Source organism: Archocentrus centrarchus, chromosome 16 (assembly GCF_007364275.1).
Source record: "Archocentrus centrarchus isolate MPI-CPG fArcCen1 chromosome 16, fArcCen1, whole genome shotgun sequence".
In the NCBI taxonomy this organism is placed as follows: domain Eukaryota; kingdom Metazoa; phylum Chordata; class Actinopteri; order Cichliformes; family Cichlidae; genus Archocentrus; species Archocentrus centrarchus.
This window is the reverse complement of record NC_044361.1, coordinates 9,522,121-9,542,942: the sequence shown is the minus strand read 5'-3', so window position 1 is coordinate 9,542,942 and position 20,822 is coordinate 9,522,121. Positions and strand designations below refer to the sequence as shown.

At 41.6% G+C, this 20,822-nt stretch overlaps 1 protein-coding gene across 3 annotated transcripts in view; it reads left to right on the top strand.

Moving 5' to 3' along the window:
• vps13b (vacuolar protein sorting 13 homolog B) overlaps positions 1-20,822 on the top strand; it is a 313,875-nt gene that overhangs the window by 165,325 nt on the left and 127,728 nt on the right. For 2 of the 3 annotated variants that reach the window (XM_030749245.1, XM_030749244.1), the window contains exons 26-31: positions 3,392-3,563; positions 5,669-5,783; positions 9,136-9,202; positions 11,226-11,498; positions 11,803-11,959; positions 12,109-12,220. In XM_030749245.1, the coding sequence (XP_030605105.1) occupies positions 3,392-3,563; positions 5,669-5,783; positions 9,136-9,202; positions 11,226-11,498; positions 11,803-11,959; positions 12,109-12,220 (896 nt within the window). Of the gene's footprint in view, positions 1-3,391; positions 3,564-5,668; positions 5,784-9,135; positions 9,203-11,225; positions 11,499-11,802; positions 11,960-12,108; positions 12,221-20,822 lie in introns of those variants that run through there. The other variant, XR_004021152.1, reaches the window with a different exon arrangement.

Below are 20,822 nucleotides of genomic sequence, written 5' to 3'. Positions count from 1 at the left end.
TCTACTAGTGTTCATTAATTGACACAGCATAGTGTTTATTAAACAGGAGTTTCCCTTTTAGCTTTTTGATTTTTTCGCCACTCTTCTTTTCATCATATCTTTTAGTTACTAAAAGATATTTAGTCTGATTTCAGTTTAATGAGATTTTTTTCATACCTTTTGTCACCAGCTTGTGGCCCTCACCATACCTTATAAAACATTTCATTCTAACCTGACTAATGCCTGATCACCACCAACCATGTAAAAGAAAGTCTCATCTAAAAATTTACCTGCACTATTAACAGTGATGACTCTCTAATAATGACTCCCTGACATTAAAAAGGGCAGTTTTCTGAGTGGATAACTTATGTGGAGTTTTGCTGGTGTGGTTGGGTAGAAAGAAAATAGTTCCTACTTGAAACTGAACACAACAAGGTTTAACCAATTAATGATTTCTGGAAACTTTGCCACTGAGTTTTTAGCATTTCTTTGATGCTTTGAGCACCACAATGTGAGTGCCATCTGGTTCCATTACTCTGAAGAGAAGGCAGCCATATCTGCTGTCATAATTTTATGACTTGTCCTGGGAGTTTTCAAATCCTGGTTCTCTTCTTTTGCTTTCTCCATGTTTTTAATTATTTCTTTTTATTTTGTCTTTCCTCCATGCACCCCCCCCCCCCCCCCCCCCCCCATTTAAGCATTCAACTCTCCCTCTTGTCTTTTACTGCTTCTCTGCCTAAAGTGCTGTCATGCTGCTCTCTTATTTCTTTCTGTGCTAGTTTTGTTCTCAAAGCTTTCTTTTTCTCTCCTCCAAGTTATCCTTCCACCTGTGCCTCAGTCATTCTTATTTTAATTCTTTTTTTAATAATCATCCTTTTCCTCCATCTTCCTTTGACACTTCCCAGCCTGCTGTTGTCTTCCAATGTTTGGGTCTCTCTGATGAGCAAAGACAAACTCTGCAGAGAAAATAAACCCGGATCCTCAGCCCGTTTATAGCACAGAGGCCCAGGAATTAAACTGTATACTTTACAACTTGGCTTGCGGAGGTGTGGGAAAATAGCTCCCTCTAAGAAAGTGTGTGATTGTTTGGGGCCCCGATTTGGCAGCTCAGGGACATAGCAGATCCTCCACCAAAGCCACACCAAGACCTCACCTTGATAAGACACTGGGAAAAAAGTTGTAGTCCATCTTTTGCCTTTTTTTTTCTTTTTTTTTTTTTTTTTTTAAGAAATCCACAGAAATGTTTTATAATTTGTTGTATTGTTATATTCTAACTTTTTCATCTTGTTAAAAAAATTACAGTAACTAAATCATTGCGGACTGCTGTGTTATATAATATAGAGACTTATAACTTCTTTTTTTCGTGCGATTCAACATGGCCAAATAAAATGACAGTGAAATACGCATAATTGCTTCTTACTTGTGACTGTTGTCAGTTTCCATGAGAATGAGCTTTCTAAAGATGACAGCAGCAGTTCTGGCCTGGAAGCTAAAGCAGTCTAGTGTCCAATGCTCCAACATAACCACGCTGTAGTACATGGTGGTTGGTTCCCACAGCGCCAGCGACTGGCTCCTGTTTCCACACATGACATTACAGAGTCTAATCCTACCAAATGGTTAGAACTGTAAACTAAACAATCCTAACCACACATACGCACACACTCACACACACACACACACTTGCGCGCACACACAGAGCCATATTTTGACTTCATCTCAGCAATAATTAGTCCCCAAATGGCAATTGACAACAGAATATCTCTCATTGAGACTGACGGAACACCATTACTGCTAGACTCAAATTACTCACTGCCAGTCACCGATATTACACACACACAGAGAGGGACACACATTCACATATGTGCACACATTTGCCTAACTTGACTGTTTAGTTCCGTGGAGACACTTAATGACACTTTTACAGTCTTGATTTAAATAAATTAAACACAGAGTGAGTTAGTGTAGTTATCACTGTGGCATTTGTATAATAATTATGGTATTTAAGTTCCTTATTTTTAAGGAGTATCATTATTTATTTTGGTGCATATATGTATGTATAGCTATTTAATTATATGTAGAACTTAAATACCCATCACGTCAACCAAGTTCACTCCTGTGTCTTGGTGCTTTCCTTTACTTTTCTTACAGTGTGAACTTGTGCATGGAGCACATGCTTCTCATCAGTTACTTGTGGTCCCCATACACTGTGACGTTGCATCTATTTTTGAATCAGCATAATCCTTAATTTATTTATATTATTGTCATCCGTTGTTATCATGCGCTGCTGTCAGCCAGCCTCAACTGTGTGATTAAATTAAATTTGCAAATTAGTGTGGGGCCCTCATCCCTCCCCCCAGCTGTGGAAAGAGGACATAGTTTCCTCATCTGGATCCTCTTTACAACACTGTAATCAGCATAGCAGCTGTGGGGTTTCTAATTGAGATGGTTGATAACCTCCTCACCAAACACAGCCATGGCTGATAACCATGACACAATCTGTCATTACTGCACTATGATGGGAAAAGCTGCGGGAAAAAATGAAACCCTGCAATCCCAAAGCTTCAAATTCCAGTATTATTTGTTTGCAGGCTTTTCACTTTCTGAGTGAGCCACACAGATACTGTACATGTTTGGAGAACGCATTTACTAGGAAGAGAGTGAGAAGTAAAAATGTCCCCAGTGCTGTCATCTTCACTGCATTGCCAAACCCCCAGTAATGAGTTGAAAGCTCACAGAAGGCAGCCTTCTTCACCGCATCCTGCTTGCCTCTCAGCTTAACCCCCCCCACCGCCCTCCCCCTCCCATTCCTGCCCCCACCTCCGGTCTTCACTTCCCATTCTCTCCCAGGCTGCAAGACGTGTGTGTCCTGGCGCACTTGAGTGAAAGGAGGCCATGTGGGTGCTGGTGGCTTAGTTTGGGGTTAACACCGGTGACAGCTTCGCACAATGCACCCCTCACCGACATGCACACATTTCTCTGTTCTGTGTGGGGTTCTGCTCACCAGACACTGATGTCATCTATGCACTAAAAGGCTCAATATTTGGTGGTTGCTTTGTTATGGCTACATGCACAGCGACAACACTTTCAAACATACACATTCACTAAACACATGGTTGAACCCATGCACTCAAGCCAATGGTACTCGAGGATGACACAAACATAGGAATTTCAGGGTAAATGTCCTTTTGTTATAATTAATTGGTTCTGTTTTGGTCTGTTTAGCTATTGTATCTTTTAACAGTATCACTGACGAAAATGTGATTTGTAGCTGGCTAATTAACAGTTTAAGTGAAGGACGCATATGCTAATATGTGACTCGCATTATGGTCACAGAGCTTTGTGGTAGTGCATGTTTGCTGGCTTGTTTCTGTTTTACTATCCCCAATAAAAGAGTTCTGTTTTGGCTCCCTAGGGTGACTCAGTGCCTGCTGGAGATGATGGTCCATTTGCAGACACAGTGACTCTGGAGCAGAAAACTAGCAGCATTGGTGGAACCAGTGGGAAGGTCAGCCTTTGGATGCAATGGATGTTACCCAAGGTTACAGTTAAAATGTTTGCTCCTGATCCAGCTGCCAAAAAGACAGGTACGCTGACCTTAACATCATAGTCACCATTATTTTTCTCCCTAATAAAGATTGATTTCAATTACTGTACATTTTTAGTTTTCTATTGCTGATTAATATTGCAAAGTTTGGTAGATCAAGTTTATGATTTTCTGCTCTAAACATAAGATTATTTTACTTCTGTGCGGCTGCAGCGGAATTAAAATAGCTGAAAAAGAACTGGGTAGCATAAACAGTAACTGCACCATATCTGAATACACAAAAAAGTGTTCAGTATCTGTTATCCAAAGAATAAATTTTCCCATAGGAACTGATTTTAATGGAAGTGTGTCAGTTTGGAGTGTATGAGTGCAAGCCAGCCTTCAAAGGTTTTATAATATTAACACTTAAAGTGATCTCCGTACGCCTCCTTTCTCAGTCAAATGTTAAGCTGTAAGAAGGGAAAGGCAGCTGGAAAAGGGGGGGGTGGAGGGGAAAGATAAATAAATAAATGGATGATGAATCCCAAGCGAACTGCCTCTTTGTCCCTTTAAATTTACTGGAGCGATGAAAGACTAGATTCACCTTTAATTGGTGGCTGTAATATTTAGCATCTGCCAACCAGATCACCCAGCTTAAGGTCTTTAATAGTGGAAATGGAATGTTTTTGAGGACCTCACAGAGATGGTTTGACTTAAAGACATCCTAAATAGGCATTACTTTGGATTTGGGCTTGATATGTGCCATCTGAGTTGCGAAATGATTTTACCAATGGATTTTCTGCATGCAACACATTAAGCATTTAATTGAAAGCAACAATTGTGTGTATGCAGTTTATTAGATGCCTGTTATCACAAATGCATTCTTGGATATAAGAAAATCACATATATGACTGCAAAGAACTTTTATTATGTAATATGTTTTTCAGCTACAAAGGAAATAAGATTCTTGCCTTTCCAGAGAAATGGAAAAACAGCCATTCCAGGCTTATTGGTCCTCGACTGTAATATGCTTTTATGTGTTGGAAGATTAGAAGTAGAAATTCAAGCGTGAATCTCTAGAGGCTTTTGCTGAAGGCACAAATCAGTGGTACACTTTATGTCTTTTAAGATGAGCCATTTTAAGATGAAGAGAGTAAAGGTTTCCAGTACTCTTACAGGGTGGGTTTAGAAAACTCATACATCAATATCAGCACTGTGTCGGAGACTATGACTTTCTGAGTGTCGGACAACTTGGGAGAGTTTTTTTTTCCACACAGTATCCACAATAAAGCTGACAAGCCTTGTGTTTCAATATTAATAAGCTATTAGGAACATCTACATTTCTCAGAATTACCACAAGGCAACAGTACAACAGCAACCATAGTTTCACATGTATGAAGTCCAATTTCCCAAGCTAGTCTGTGATTGTGGGACTTTCTCAGTGGAAACAATGAGAGAGACTCAACAGTTAAGCTCACAGGCTCGGTTCAGTACAAAGTTAATCAGTCCTTCTATGAAGCTTACTCACTTTGCCTGCAGTGGGTGAGTTTGTTTGCACACAAGGTGCTCAGAGGCACGCACATGCAACTTTAGGAATACACACAGAAGAGTCCACATGCTTTTCAATATTGTGTAAATACACATTCACCCTCTCTTTCCTCATTAAGACAGATTGAGTTTTCTGGGGCCAGTTGGATATCGTATTCATCTGAGAAGATGCTTTGCCTTCTGAAATACAAACAGATCACTGAAACACAGCCAGGCATACCAATATAAATAGTGCATGGGTTTGCACATTTTGTGTGTGAGTGTGTGTGTGTGTGTGTGTCTTCAGCCTTAATCAGCCTAACACTGGTCCAGCTTCAAAAACACACTGAGCATCCACTGTGCAGGAATTGACCACAGCAGCTGGACTAAGGCCAAAGGCAAGACCTGGACAGGGTAACAAAATTCACTCGCAGAGATGAAACTTCTTCTCATGCAGTCCAAATTCAGCTGTAATGCCTGTTTGTGAACTACAAGGGTGGCCACAGCCATATTGCAAACTAAGGGTTGATACAGATTTGAGCTTCCAAGTGAATGTGTGTCTTTCCACCGTGGTTTATCTTAATTGTTATATTTATTAAAATGGAGAAACATGTTTTTCTGTTTCTGTCTTTCTGCCAGAGATCTGTGTCATCAGTGAACTAGAAGACCTGAGTGCCTCTGTGGATGTCCAGGATGTTTATACAAAGATCAAATGTAAAGTTGGCAGCTTCAACATCGACCACTACATATGCAGGTACAGAGGGCATCTGCTACATGTGAAGACATAGAGAGCAAATTAAAGGAAAAATCCAAACCCCTGAATCTTACAGAGAGGAGAGCCGATGTTCTGTTAGGCTGCTGAGAGCAGTTTTCTGGCATGGTTTGTCTTCACTTATCCCTTCAGAGGGAGTGGACAGTGCAACGCACCACAGAGTTGTTCTTAGTGATCATATTTATCCTATGATGAAGTGTTTCTGTGCTGGGGAGAAGAGTCTCTTTCAGGACAACTATGCCTGTATCCAAAGGGCAAAAGGGCTCAGAATGGTGTGATGATGATAAAAAAAAAAATCATATCTTATGACCTTCAGAGTCACCAGATCTGAAGCTACCTGTGGGAGGTACTGGACTGACAACACCTTAACAGGAAGCTTTGTTGATTTTTTTTTTTTTTTTTATAAATATCAGTTTATTTTTTCCCCAATTTTTCTATTAGTAAGCTGGCAGGGGTTTAGAGAAAATGTTGAGAGTAATTTTTTATAACACTGACTGCAGTAAAACCTGGAACCCCACATTTGGCACAGGATATTTATCCACAAGGACACCATGCAGCCCCCATACACTTGTGCTCTTACAATCCCGCACACACTTTTACCACCAGTACTACCACTTGGTCTGTTCCCACTTCTGCTCATATAATTTTCTGGATTATCACCTCAACGTCCTTGTCTTTCCAGACAGCTGTTGTGGTGGTAACCACAGACTAACAGACAGATGGACCGACAGACTAGATAGACGCACTGACTGGATTCTGGGCTGGCCCAACTCTGACTCACAGAGCAGTAGTTCAGTCAGTCCGTCAGTCATTTTCTTTCTGTCTGCGGTGTCTGAATTGATTCACAGAAACATTAACACGTTGTTAGGGGAGGAAAACCACTGGGCGACATTCCACTGCATCTTTATGGTAATCTCTCCCCATGTCAAGTTACAGTCACAATGGACTAATTTAGTTCTGGGTTCTGAAATGATGAAAGCAAATACTGCAGCATAGTGAAGCTGAAAATGCAACTACAGATTTTTTTTTTTTTTTTTTTTTTTAATTCCCATGCCCCACATACATGTTCCTCCCACTAATTGGAGAGTGGCTTTACTTTCAGTGTCTAAGTCCTTGTTTTTATCCCATTTTCTTTTTCCGTGCTTCGATCCCATACCTCTGTGATAGACTCAGTAGTTCCAAGGGTGCGTTGCGTACGTGCCTGAGGTCTTGTTCTGTTGGGAAGAGACCACTTAGCAGGAGGCAATTCCCCCTGTCTCTGTCTGAGGAGATAATGAAACAGCGATGTAACACCGCTGCATGTTGCATCCAGCGGGCAGACTATTTTTGTGTGTATTTTCAAGCGCATGTTCCTATGTGCCTGTGTAGATACGTTCCTATAAGTGTCTCATGCTCTGATCGAGCCAGACAGTGAAAGAGAGATTGATCTTCACGGGCCCCAAGCCTGTATTGGACCCCATCATTAGCAATTAATGCTCTCACTACTGATATGATAATAGCTATTGATTCTGATTTGCCAGATTTAAAAATCATCTTATCTAGATCTCAGGCATGTCAGTACAGGTCAAAAAGGGACTGAGGTGATTGTCTTGGCTGTGAACCTGGCTGTCTAGCAGGCATCTCACAGACCTCCCTGTTTTGCTGTAGCTGGTTAATTTATATTCCGTCAGGCCACATGTGTTATGTACAGTACAGAGTAATGACTTAAGCCAGGACCAAGTCAGTGGTTAGACATTTTTAGAGAGTGAAGGTGTTTTGGGGTCATTATATCATGCTGTTCTGTTCTCCACAGGTGTGTGTCTAATTGCTTCTGAGACAGCGCCAAGCCTAATCTTTTTTACTAGACCTCTATGCCTTCTTAAGTAGATAATAAGTCAATTTTCTCATTTCTAGGTTATTTCAGTTTAATGTGAATTAAGCAACGTGGTCCCAACACACTTTCACCGAACAAAGTTCTGGCAGGCAGAAGCACTTCATTATCCAAGCCAGGTTACAGTCATGGCTGTTTAGGACACAGTGGAGGACCTCTGGGCTGCGGGCCCATTCTAATCCCTATCATCCACAAATACAAGAGAGCCCACATCCAGTGGAGTCCATATTAATCATTCTGAACAGATAATTGTTTGGTATTTCATCACCCAACCCAGGTTATTTGTGTGCACTGGGTTAGATTAGATCAAGCTTGACGAGAAAATGCCTCATCTGGCCTTAGCTATCTCACTGCTGGAAAATGAATGGAAAGTATGGGAGGTAAATATGTAACTGAATTCGTGATTGTATCAAAATTGGAGTTAGACAGGAAAGGGAGCAGGAGGGAAGGAAAATGACAGAAGTAGTCCATAAGGAGTACAAATTAGGTGGGTGTTGCACGTCATAGGTGTTGGGCTCACTCATATTAGAGCTGAGGAGGGAAACTGAAGTGGGGCATGAAAGCTAAAAGGTGATGGAGTGTTGGACTATGTAGGGCTATTAACTGTCTTATAGGAATGATGCACATTTAACAGAGATGCCCCTGAGAGAGGAGAGACGGTGACAGTTCACCTCTACAGTATTCACCCTGCAGAGCATATCACACAAATTGGAGCTGATGTCTTGCAGCTGTCTCACAAAGCTCAGGGAGCAAAGAGAGAGAGAGAAAAGAGAGATGAGGAGATAATGAGCCGTGGGGGGTCCATGTGTCCGTTAGTCACTCTCGCAAGTGAAAGAGGAGATTACAAAGAAATATTCACGTATGCAAAGAAATAACTGACACATACACAAAATATAACAATTTACAGAACACACAGAAACACACTTATCAGTGGAACCCCTACCCTCCCCTCTCACTGAACTGTCTGTATACTAATGGGGTGTAATGAAGTGAGAGGGGGCAAGCTGAGTGAGAGGATGGCTAAAAGGAAAGATGCTGCATTTCCACTTTAACAGTTTGCCATATATGTATTGTGCATCATTCGATAAAATTTGTGGGTGCATGTGTTTTATATATTCCATTGTTTTGTTTTGTTTTGTTTTGTGGTGGTGGTTCAAATTCAGAATGGTAATTGTTATGTCTTTGCATCTGTGTTCATGTTCACTTATTTTGATTTGTGCTTCACAGGTGGTTTCGACTTCTTATGGATGGCTACGATAACAAATGAAAATCTAATAATCCTAGTATTTAAAATTTAAAAGGGTGTACAACTTGAGTGCCTCAAAGGTTTGATAAAAATGTTAGCGTCAGCCCGTGGTTCACTTTTGCAAGTGCTGTTGCTATTAATGAGATATTTTCAGGCCCTGGAACAGCAACACAAGTTCCAGGTGCCTGATTTAAGTTTGGCCTTGTGTCTCTCTCCAGGCCAGGGCAGGTCTGGCACTGTGGCAGCTATGAAGGACTCATTCTGCAGTGCAAGGAGACATCTGTGGTGAGGCCTCTGCCTATCTCAGAGCAGCTATGGCAGCCTCCTTATACTGTGCCTTGCCATCCCGCTGCTCCTAATCAAGGTCACTTACCTCTGCTCATGCTGGACAGACAGGAAACTAAAGGAAGATAAAAGACAAAATATTGTGTTTGGCTGTGATGAACACATTAAAAACATCAATTAAAACAGGGAAATAAATCACAATAAAATTCTGCTTACAGTGCAGCACTCACCTGTCTCTCCAGTGACTCTGATTACCTGAATAATCAAGCCAGTGAAATATGGTGGCGACAGTTCTTCTGTGTGTCTTCTGGAGGAGACTAAAAATGGGCATTCCTTCTCTTGTTGACAAATCTTATTCTGGTGATGGTCTTATACTGGACTTAACTAATGAAAATTTTTACCATATTCATGCAGTTAGTCACATGTTAAAAAATTACACTAAAATCATGAAACCTTAAGGCAAAGAAAATGTTAGCATCTTTCTTATGCACAAATCAGTGGCTTTGTGCACCTTGTGTACTTTTCATTGAACATACAGCTTAAACAGTTGCTTCAGTGTCTTTATTGCTGGATAGTATAAGACCATGCCATAATATTTCAGCTGGTTCAAGCTGGAACAGCTTCCTATGGGTTTAATCAAGTTATTCTATTAATTATTCTAGTCTTTTCATCTAGTTTGATCTTTTTTCCCCTTGATGCAGTTATCTTCTCTGCCCTCTCTCTGTGATTTCTTTCCTTCTCTGTTCTTTTCTGCATCTACTTTCTCTCCTTCCCTCCAGTATGGAGGAGGGTGTTCGGAGCTCGGGCAGCTGTGGAGGAGTGGTCCTTTCTTGCACTGACAAACTGAACAGACGCACTGTGTTGGTTCGACCCGTCAGCAAGCAAGACTCTTTCAGCCACTTCTCTGGCTTTTTCTCTCCTGTAAGAATCCCACTCTTCTCCTTTGTTTTTTGGTTTTTTTGTTCACTCTGTTTAACCTCCATCAACAGTGGCTTATTGGAGTTCTGTATGCTCCTCAGAGATACGTCAGAATCCAAGGCTTCTGATCCAAGCATATTTAAAGCAATTTTAAATATGCTTTGAAATTGTCCACAGTACAAAACTGTAGTTGCATGAACAACCACATATAAAATAAGTGACATTATTCTAAAGTAAAATAACTACTAAGAGTCACATACAGCACTTTGTCTCTGAGGAATAGATCAGATAGATATTCTGAACCGCAGGATTTGGATCTCTTTATATTAATTTAGGTTCCATAGCACGTCCCCTAAAAGGGTGCAGAAATTAGAAAATTGTCAGTTAAATGCTTTTATGAGCAGCTGTTTAATCCACTGTTACTGGATGTTACATTGTTGCCTTTAATTGATCTGCCTGTCTTTTAATCATGAAATGTTTGGTATTTAAGTTTTTTCACCTCATATTTGCTTTAAGTCATAAGATGGCTTTTCTGATAAAAATAATTTAACTTCAAAATGCTATGCATCATAAACTAATCTAATTTGCAGATTCACTCTAAATTACTGCATGAAATGTGATAAATTAGCTTTAGATCTCTTTCTGACTAGTGGGTTTAGCTTTTCTGCCTTTTTGAGCTAAGTATGGAAAATCCCAACAAAACAGCAGGTTTTTTTTTTGGTTGGTTGGTTGGTTTTCTTTTTATTGTTGTTTTTCTGTTCATTTTTATGGGTGAGGTCGAGTTTTTCAGAAACCGAAGGGGGAAGTGTAACTCTAACCCTCTAAACTTCTGAAAATCTTCAGATTGATGCCAGTGTGATCTTTGCTCGATTTACTCTGACTGTAAATTTGGCCCATTCTTTTGGAAAAGGGTCTCAAATTAACATTTAATGGGAGAAAATTAGCTCAAAAAGTATTTCCCTTTTTAAAGTATTCATTTATTTTCATACCGGTTTAACCTTTATCTTGAAATCAGCCCAAATAAACAATGAACTGTAATTTTTCTGGGATATAACTGTGTGATATAACTCATGAGCGCGATTTGTCCTGTCTTACCACTCGCCAGACGGCAGCTAAAGTCCTGGAGGGCTCTCACCAGCAGCACGGCTTTCTGTCAATCACATACACACAGGCTGTCACCAAAAATGTCCGTCACAAACTCACCACTCGCCCTGAACGGCCAACCCGCAGCACTGCTACCATTGCCAATCAGCAGGCGGCCACTGACCCTCTGGCAGACGGCTCGCCTCAGTACCTGAGAGAAATCCTGCTGACAGCCCAGCCCTTTGATGTGGTTCTCTCCTGTCCCTTATTGGCCACTGCAGCGGGGGTGTTTCAGGTAGCAAAGAAGTGTCTGTCAGTTCTAATAACTGCGAAGTTTGTTAATGCTTGGCCCACATGGGAAATAAACAATATAAGCATTTCTTTGAATTTTTAATCATGTCTGAATAAATTCCAAGTATATTTTAGTGTAACTGTACAATATAGTTATATAAAGTATAAAGTATAGATGAAATATATTGAATCAATTGAAATAAGATTTTTAAAAAGTCTGTTCAAATGATTTAATGCAGTTTGACAGGCCAACAAAATCTTCATCTTCTGAATGTATTATCTGTACTTTCGGCTTCATCCATTTTCAGGCTACTGTACCGAGACGCTACAGAGAGCGTGGGAAATCAGCAGGTCAGCCAATGAGAAGCCACACATTGACCTCTCGATGTCTTCCTCTCATCTACATCAACACAAGTGTTATCAGGGTCTTCTGCCCTGGAACACAAGGCAAACAGATTGCGTCAGGTTAGAGAATGATTTACTTTTTTTAATTTGACTATTGCTAAATATTATATACTTTGCTATAAATCAGCAATATTTATTTTCCATTTCTTCTCCCTTGTATGTAGTTTATTTAATTTCATGTGATTGTGTATCTGTGTGTGTCCTACTAGATTGCCACATGAATAAGGAAGATACCCTCGTGTTGAAGCTGGGTTCCCTCAGTATGGCTCCTCAGGCTGATAACCCGCTGACACGCACTGTACTGCGAAAAGACATCTACCAGTAAGCCAGACTCTTCTCACTTTGTTTTATTCATGTTTATTTTTTATTTTACTTTGTTTTGTTTTATTACTTTTATTATTATTACTTTTTGCACATATTCAGTGTAATTTCTGACACCTTTTCCTTGTCATTAAATCTGGTCACTTCTGCTGTGTTATCATATAAGACTTTGAAAGCACACATATCACTGTGGTATTAAACCTCCAGGAGCTACATGTTTGGTAGCCATAGATCAATTAGGATGCCATTAAAATGTGTCTGACCTGAAGCCACACACTGTAAAATGTACTGTGCAGCAGTGTAGCAATGTTTTTGGTGTCTGTGTGTATGTGCCTATATGCTGGATGCTGGCTGCCTTATGGGGGGGGGGGTTAGGATCCAGTGGGTAACAGCACGTCTCAGTGGTAAAGCTTCCCTGCAAATGACAAGGAGCAATGAGTGACACCTTGGCGGTCTGCCGTCCCTCCAGCTGAAACACAAGACTGTTGACACAAGCCTCTCGTGCCATGTGGATCAAAGCTGCAATGCAGGGAAAATCTGGACTTTGGAGGGAATAGTTCCGCACAAAGCACATTTCCCTGCTATAGGCAGCTAAAAGAATCTGGATTGTGTCATAGCTGCCTCAAAACCACAGCCCCACAGCACGTGTGTGTGTGTGAGAGAGAGCAAGAGCACAGTTGTGCGAAAGGGCAGATATGGAGCTGGCAAACACATGTAATGAGGGAGATAAAAGTGGTGCCTAATGCTTTGCGCAGCTGTGAGTGAGATCTGAGTGGATGTGAAATTAAGAAAAAGAAAAAAAGTAGGTGGATAACAAAAAGAAAAGCGAGGCCATTTTAGGCTTCATTGCCACCTTCACTTGGTGTGAGTGTCATATATAGTGTGATTACACAGAGCAAGGAGTCAGTGGGGTTTTTGGCCTCATGGTATGTTTGACAATCAAAGCATGAATGAACAAAATAGTGCACTCTGGTCTACATGGTGCACAGTCTCACTTTTGTATTTGAACCATTGGATTGATCAGTTACCATAGCTATCAGATAAGATAAGATAAGATAGTGTTTATTTGTCACATGCACAGTTATACACAGTACAATGCACAGTGAAATGTATTTTGTACCTGCAACCTTATATACACACACATATAAATAAGAAGAATAAAAATTAAAAAAAGTAATTCACACTATACACTATACTCTATATACTATACACTATACACACTTTTTAAATTATAATATTTACACTGTGCAATAATGGTCCAGTTAGGGCTCAGAGTTGAGCAGACGGATGGCTTGTGGGTAAAAACTCTTCTTCAACCTTTCAGTCTTAGCCCTCAGGCAGCGGTAACGCCGGCCTGATGGGAGCAGGGAGAAGAGAGAGTGTCCAGGGTGGCTGGGCTGTTTTAGGATCTTCATGGCCCTCAGCCTGCACTGCTTGGTGTAAATGTCCTGCAGGTTGGGGAGGGTGGTTCTGATGGTCCGTTCAGCTGAACGAACCACCCTTTTTAGGGCCATGAAGTCCTGCTTGGTGCAGTTTCCCATCCAGGTGGTGATGCTCCCACGCATGATGCTCTCGATGGTGCAGGTGTAAAAGTTCCTGAGCACCTTGAGTGGGAGCTTGAAGTCTCTCAGCCGCCTGAGGAGGTAGAGACGCTGTCTGGCCTTCTTCACAGTGATGTTTATGTGATGAGTCCAGGACAGGTCCTGTGAGATGGTCACTCCCAGGTATTTGAAGGTGTCCACTCTTTCCACCTCAGCACCACTGATGACAAGTGGATGGTAGTCCCTCTGCTGCTTCCTGCTGAAGTCCACGATCAGTTCCTTTGTTTTGCTGACGTTGAGCAGGAGGTGGTTCTCCTGGCACCAGTTCTCCAGGCGGGAGACCTCTCTCCTGTAGGCTGTCTCCTCATTGTGAGAGATTAGTCCCACAACAGCAGTGTCGTCAGCAAACTTGATGATGACGTTGGACTCTGACGTGGCCTCGCAGTCATGGGTGTACAGTGAGTACAGCAGAGGGCTGAGCACACAGCCTTGGGGGGATCCAGTGTTGAGGGTGAGGGAGGATGAGGTGAGGTGACCCACTCGTACCACCTGTGGTCTGCTGGTCAGGAAGCTGTGAACCCACCTGCACAGGGATGGGCCCAGGCCCAGGTCCAGCAGCTTAGAGACCAGCCTGGAGGGAACTATGGTGTTGAATGCTGAGCTGTAATCTACAAACAGCACTCTCACATAGTTCCCCTTACCAGTGTCTATGTGTGAAAGGGTCTTGTGGAGGAGGAAGGATATGGCGTCGTCTGTGGATCTGTCTGGCCGGTATGCAAACTGTAGTGGGTCGAGGGTGGTGGGCAGTGAGGAGGTGATGAATGTCTTGATGAGTCTCTCAAAACACTTCATCACCACAGAGGTGAGTGCTATGGGCCTGAAGTCATTGGGGCTGCTGGGGTGTGGTTTCTTTGGGACAGGGACTATGATGGACTTTTTAAAGCAGGTGGGAATCACACACAGTTTCAGTGAGAGGTTGAATATCAGTGTAAACACAGGTGCCAGCTGGTCAGCGCAGGTCTTAAGGACACGTCCACTAATACCGTCTGGTCCAGCCGCTTTCCTGGTGTTTACACGTCTAAACGCCCTCCTCACGTCGCGCTCCGTCACAGTGAGTGAGTGTCTCACTAGATCTCATCACTAGATTCACACAGTGTACTGTACTGAAATGTTTGCTGTTTGTTTTGGTACGAGTTAGTACAGCGAATGGGATGTAACTGCTCAGTTTCCATGGTAACTGCACATATATTTATTTTGTTGACACGTTGGCTATGTTGTTATCTTGTCAGATGATAAATGATGTCTTTGTGGGCATGGAAAATAATCTGGAGTTTTTCTCAGTTTTTCACCCCAAAAACCAGTTAGACCAGCCATGCAATTTCACCCCATACTGGCCAGTAATGTTTTACCTCTAGTAGTTAGAGGACTGGTGGCTCTGTGGCTGCGGTGCCCACATCTGCTCAAAGACACAGATTCCATCCCATGATGCTCCACCCTAACCTAAGCAGACACACGCTACCATGTGGCTCTACACATGGACACGGACATACAGTGTACACAGTCGGGGGGGCACATACAGTCACAGAGACAATAACTTTCTGCACATTGTCATGATTTCACACCAAAATGTGCAGTGTACATAAATATATAGGCATACTTGGTGACAAACGCTAGCAGCAGGCTTGGCCGTCTATATGCTACAAACGCACCCACATTCAGTCATCTTCCAACCTCTGCACACAGAAGCCAAGAGCCACCACTTCCCTCTCTTCATTGAAACCCAGGAATTATATTGAGCCACTCTGTGTTCATTCTTCCATTCCTAACCAGGCATTATCCACACCACCTTCACTGTTCACATCTGCCCTCCAATTTAGAATGATCACACTTGTGAGTCACATGATTGATAACCCTGAGATCACAGACTTGTTGACATAATATTGCCAAGCGCTGTTTTGCGATTTATCTGTGCTGAATCCTACTACGTGTGCTCCCCCAGGTTGCGTAGAGAAAGTCATAGGGAGAGTCTGTAATCATGCAAACCAAAGTGTGTTTACAATCTCTAACAAACTGTGGCTATAGGAAGAAATATGTCTGAGAGTCCCGGTAGCCATTTGCTGCATTTCTGTTTAAAGTCTACCACTAATTACATCTGTTGTCACAATTGAATGACTGATCTAAGTAGCTATGCTGTTATTGTCTACTGTACTCGAAATGATTGCCTCACAGTGTCTAAAACCAAGATTTACAGTAATGCCACCCTAGGAGACAAGACGTGAGAAGAGAGAGGCTTGCGAGCTAAAATAGTGAAATGTGTAAACATCTTGATGGAGCTTATCTTGATAATGTTTTACTTAAGCTCTAACATGCTTCAGTCCTCCTCTGTTTCTCTTTTGGCTTCACCATATTCAGGGTGCAGTGTGTATTTAGCATTTAGGCAGAGATGGCAAAACAAGCCTGTTTGACTGTAATGCTATAGGGCTAAGCCGATACCCACCACCAGGCTGATTTGGCAGCAATTATAACACCATTTCATTTGATCATGTAATGTATTTTTCCCCCCGAAGGAGTCTGACCCCAGCAGTTTCTAGACCGAGCTGGAGTTATGACAGGGCTGCGGGCTTCCCCTCTTTCTCCCTCTTCATCTTCAGCTACAAGGCCGCTGTCAATTTACACAGCTGAAATCATTTTCCCATCTTGAAAATGTTTTTTTTCCAAGTACGAGCACCAGCCCGGGGATTGTCCAGCACGCTTTCAGCATTGACTTTCTTGTGGTTTGTGCCTCTGTAAAATTTCACATCTTTTACTCCCTGCTCCCATTTTCTCCCTTTCACTCCCCCTTTTTCCACAGAGATTTTTTAGAACTTATGGAGCATTTAATTTAAATGTTCTTGTAGGGTGGGGTAAATGGGAACCACTCTGAAATACCCAAATAATATGTATTTAAATTTTATATAGAATAAAAAACAAAGGAATTCTGTAAATTATTGTAAATATTTATTATACAAATATTTGTTACAAATCTTGAGAAAACCAAGTGAATAGTAGTTGTATATAAAACATGCATGGCATTCATTATCCTTTGTTGTAGAAGTGCATGAACTGCCTAATATGAAAAAAGCACATGATTGTGAGATTATTTGGCAAAGCTGGCAGAGCATCCAGACACCACTGACTGAAACAGGGCTAGAGTACACTTTAAAATCTCACTATCGCTACATGTGGTTTTCATTTTTGCTTCGTGCCTCTCTTTTTTGTTTGAAAATATAGAAAGAGACAAAGGAGCTCTAATATTGATTAGTGACGGGAACAGTTAGCCCTAACAGTTGTTGTTGTTGTTGTTGTTGCATACAGCTTTTTGTAAATTTGTATAAAAGTGATTTTGTATAAAAGTGATTTAAATATTATTTGCCTTTGCCATGTGTTTGCCTCCCCCATGTGCCTGCTTGCATTCATGTGTCTGCACATGTTTCTACATGTGTATGCGTGTGTTTGAGTCTTAAAATACCCTGCGTGTTTCCCACCACCCCCACACCTAGATGACACAGCACTAGATTCCATCACATATTCATTTACCTCATGCTCTCTCCGATGGAGAGTTATTGAGGATCCAGCTGCCACAATTTTTTTTTGTTTTGTTTTGTTTTGATTTGTGCACATGCTTGTGTTTCTACAGTAACGGCAGGGAAAGCTGTGCATGAGCAGTGATACAGAGTCTAGTCAACATGATGTGGCTCTATCATCGTGTACTCCTGTGTCTTTTTCTTCCACATAGACTTTCCAAAGTATGACTTTTCTTCATGCTCTCTCCTTCTGCGGAATGTCTCTTTTCCCTTGTGTTTCTATGTGTATTTGTTATTTCCTTCCCGTCTTCCGTTTTCTCTTGGTTGCTTCAGTGTTGGTTAGAATGGTCCCACTCCCACTTCGCTGTGGTCAGTAAGCCAGCTCCTTATTGCTGTTGAATGGCTGCCTGGTTAAAGCCACATATATGTCCTAATAAGTGGTTGTGATGGGGATCTCCCCTCTGCAGATAAATACAGCCCAATGAAGCCAGGACCTTGCCTGTTACTAATAAAATTCCCTGGCAGTACATTATATGCACCCATCTCCCACAGTAGCATCCTTTCCATGGATGGGAGTGTGTGAATAAAGTGATAGGAGGATGCAAGTTGCCAAAGAAATGGAGGAAAAAAAGTTTTTACAGTTCCATGATATTATTTGTGTCCTGTAATAAAGACCGAGTTCACTCAGTGCTGGATATTTGTTCTTTCAGTTGTAGAAGCAGAGGTAGTGCAGGATACAACTGCTTATAGGCCTTCAGCACAGCAGCTCTGTTCAAAGGTGCAAACCTGTCACAGCGTCAGCAATCACCTCAGTAAATTCAGCAGCGGTCAGCGGGGTTCACATGCCGCTGCTGCTGTGCTAGTAGCAGGATTAGTTTTATGTATTCTAATCTCATCCTCACATTGGGGCAAAACACTGACTGATCTTCTCAGGTGTCTGTATGAGAGCTGCAGCTCACTGCAGTAACTTTCTTTTTCTTTCCATAAAAAATACCATTCTTTTTGTATGCTCTCAGCTGGTCTCCTTCTTTCTCGTCTTCCTCCTCATCTGTCTTTTGCTCATAAAACCCTGCATTCCCAGTAAATGATTCATTAGATGCTTCAGTGCACACTTGCCTCATCACTCACTTTAGTCGGCTGCCAAGTGCCCCATTTCCCCGTTTGTTTACACCAGCGAAAAGTGCTCCAGCTTTGCTTCGCTGCTGCAGCGGAGAAGAGCTTCTCGGGCCACACACAGTGACACCCAGGACCTACTCTTATATACACTGAGTTAATTTAAAAACGCCCTGGCTGCCCAGCAGGTTTAATTATAAACTCCTTTCAGAAGCTGTGACGGCAGTAATGGTAATATCTCGCCAGAATCAAAGAACTCTTTATTGTGATTGTTTTAAACACCTCCACGGCTCTCCTTAAACGATCAGGTGCATTCGTAAAAGGTAGCCTTTTATGCACCAAAATCCTGTTTGTAATACTGCCGTTAAAGAAAGTTTTATGAAAGTCATTACTCCCTGCTGTTATCGTTTATCTCTATATTTTAGAGAGTAAAAACGGTGTCTGTGGGGATTGCCCAGCCAGACGTGACCATTTGAATCAAAGTACTCTTTTATCTATTTTCTGCTTTACTTTCAGGATTTAAAAATATACTGGATGATCTTTTTTCTAGTATACACTCTTCACTCTTAATATATTTTTTTGGAGAAAAAAAAAAATTCAGTATGTCATTAACACAGAACTGTGGGCAAAGCCAAACCAACTGAGTAAATCTCTTTAATTGCACCGCTCCTTTTTTTGGCTAAGTAGCTGTTTTGATGTTTTAGTTTGTTCATGTGTGTATATTGATGTCATTACTGCTTCTTTTATGACTGGCTTAAATATATGTTTTTATACCAATTCCTTTTGATACTACATGATTATCTGTGATCTGCTACAGTGCGTTAAAGGCAGATGTTCAATTGTTGTGGTGCACTTCGGTAATCAGTCTAGGCTGTTATTGACAAAAAAAGGGAAACGCCACCGAGACCTGTGAGTACGTCGAACCTCAGCCGACCCAACAGAAGAGCCTTACAGCAGACCCACCCCGCAATCAAACGTAGATAAAGTGGCCGATGGCGTGAAAGGTTTTATCAACAGCAGTGGTGTTCTGTTAGGGCCTTAAAGGCCGGGGAACAAGGCATCCAATTGAAATTATTAGACATAAAGCTTTCTTGGTTAACTGTAAATCATGCAGCTCCATTTTGTTCTTTGAACTCTTTTCTGCTCTCTTACTTCAGATATACAGATATGTTCTCTCTCTCTCTCTCTCTCTCTCTCTCTCTGCTCGGGAGAAAGAAGATAAAATAAGCAAGGATCGGCAGGTCAGCCAGAATAAACATTGTTTTTTGTCATTCCGGCAAATGAAACACCTGGTGCTGGTAAATGCAGAGCACATATTTCACATTGCCTTGACACTTGGAATTAATGCAGCATCAAATTGTTTTAAACATGGGGACAGACACTACCTAGAGTAAATCATACGCCCCCCTTTTATTAAAGTTTGCCCTAAAATTTATGTTTTGAATCTGACAGGAGAGCCTGCACAGAGTCGACAAATGAGACTGGGAGTAATATAAAGGGCTCACGTTGAAACAGTTCACATGTTGTAATGTGAACAGGAAGTTTAGATTCAGCCACTGAATACTGCTGTGGATTATTTCCCCCCCTTTTCCCTATTTTTTCTTTCTTTAGATAATTTGATATTTGTCATTATTTGCTGTTGTAACTGGGGCTATGGAAGGATTTCTCTGTCTCCCAGGCAGTATCGCAAACACATCAGATACACATAGTTGCTCTGATGAAAAGGGAGAAAATTCTGTTTGCCTGTAAACCTCTAAGTGAGATGGGAAGATTTGGTCTGTGTTTGCAGAGCTAATGTTATGAGAGTAGAGCAGAGGAAACCAGATGAATGTTAGTGGATTTGATCCTTTGATCTGTGAACCAGAGTACCTGACCACCGTGTTTAAGCGTCAAACTATAAAGATGTTAGCCTACTTAAGTGTGTACTCCACACTGTCGCAGTACGTTGTTGAATATGCTATTATTACAAATTATATTCACATGAATGCTAAGTAAAATAAAGGATTTTTAGCTTTTTGTGTCTTATTGTATCCTCATCTCGCTCTTGCTGTCCTTCCAGTTCTACCGGCTATGTCATTGATAAGCTTTTGACAACACTGCTACACTTTGTTTAGCTGGCAGTGTCTTGCGTATGAGTAGGGAGCTGTACACAACATCTTGTGTGCTGTGTTGTGGTGTCTGCTGACTTCTGTATACAGCCTGTGGTTCATTCCATAAATATCTGTGGCCTCTGTGATGTTATTCTCAGGCCCTCCACTCTGTGAGAAGATTGTACCACAACACTTGTATTCCTCGGCCTGCAGTTAGAGGTTTAGGGAGATTAGGAGGGAGAAAACCCGAGCCTGGGCCCAGCTATACATTTTTATGGCCATTTATGCATATGAC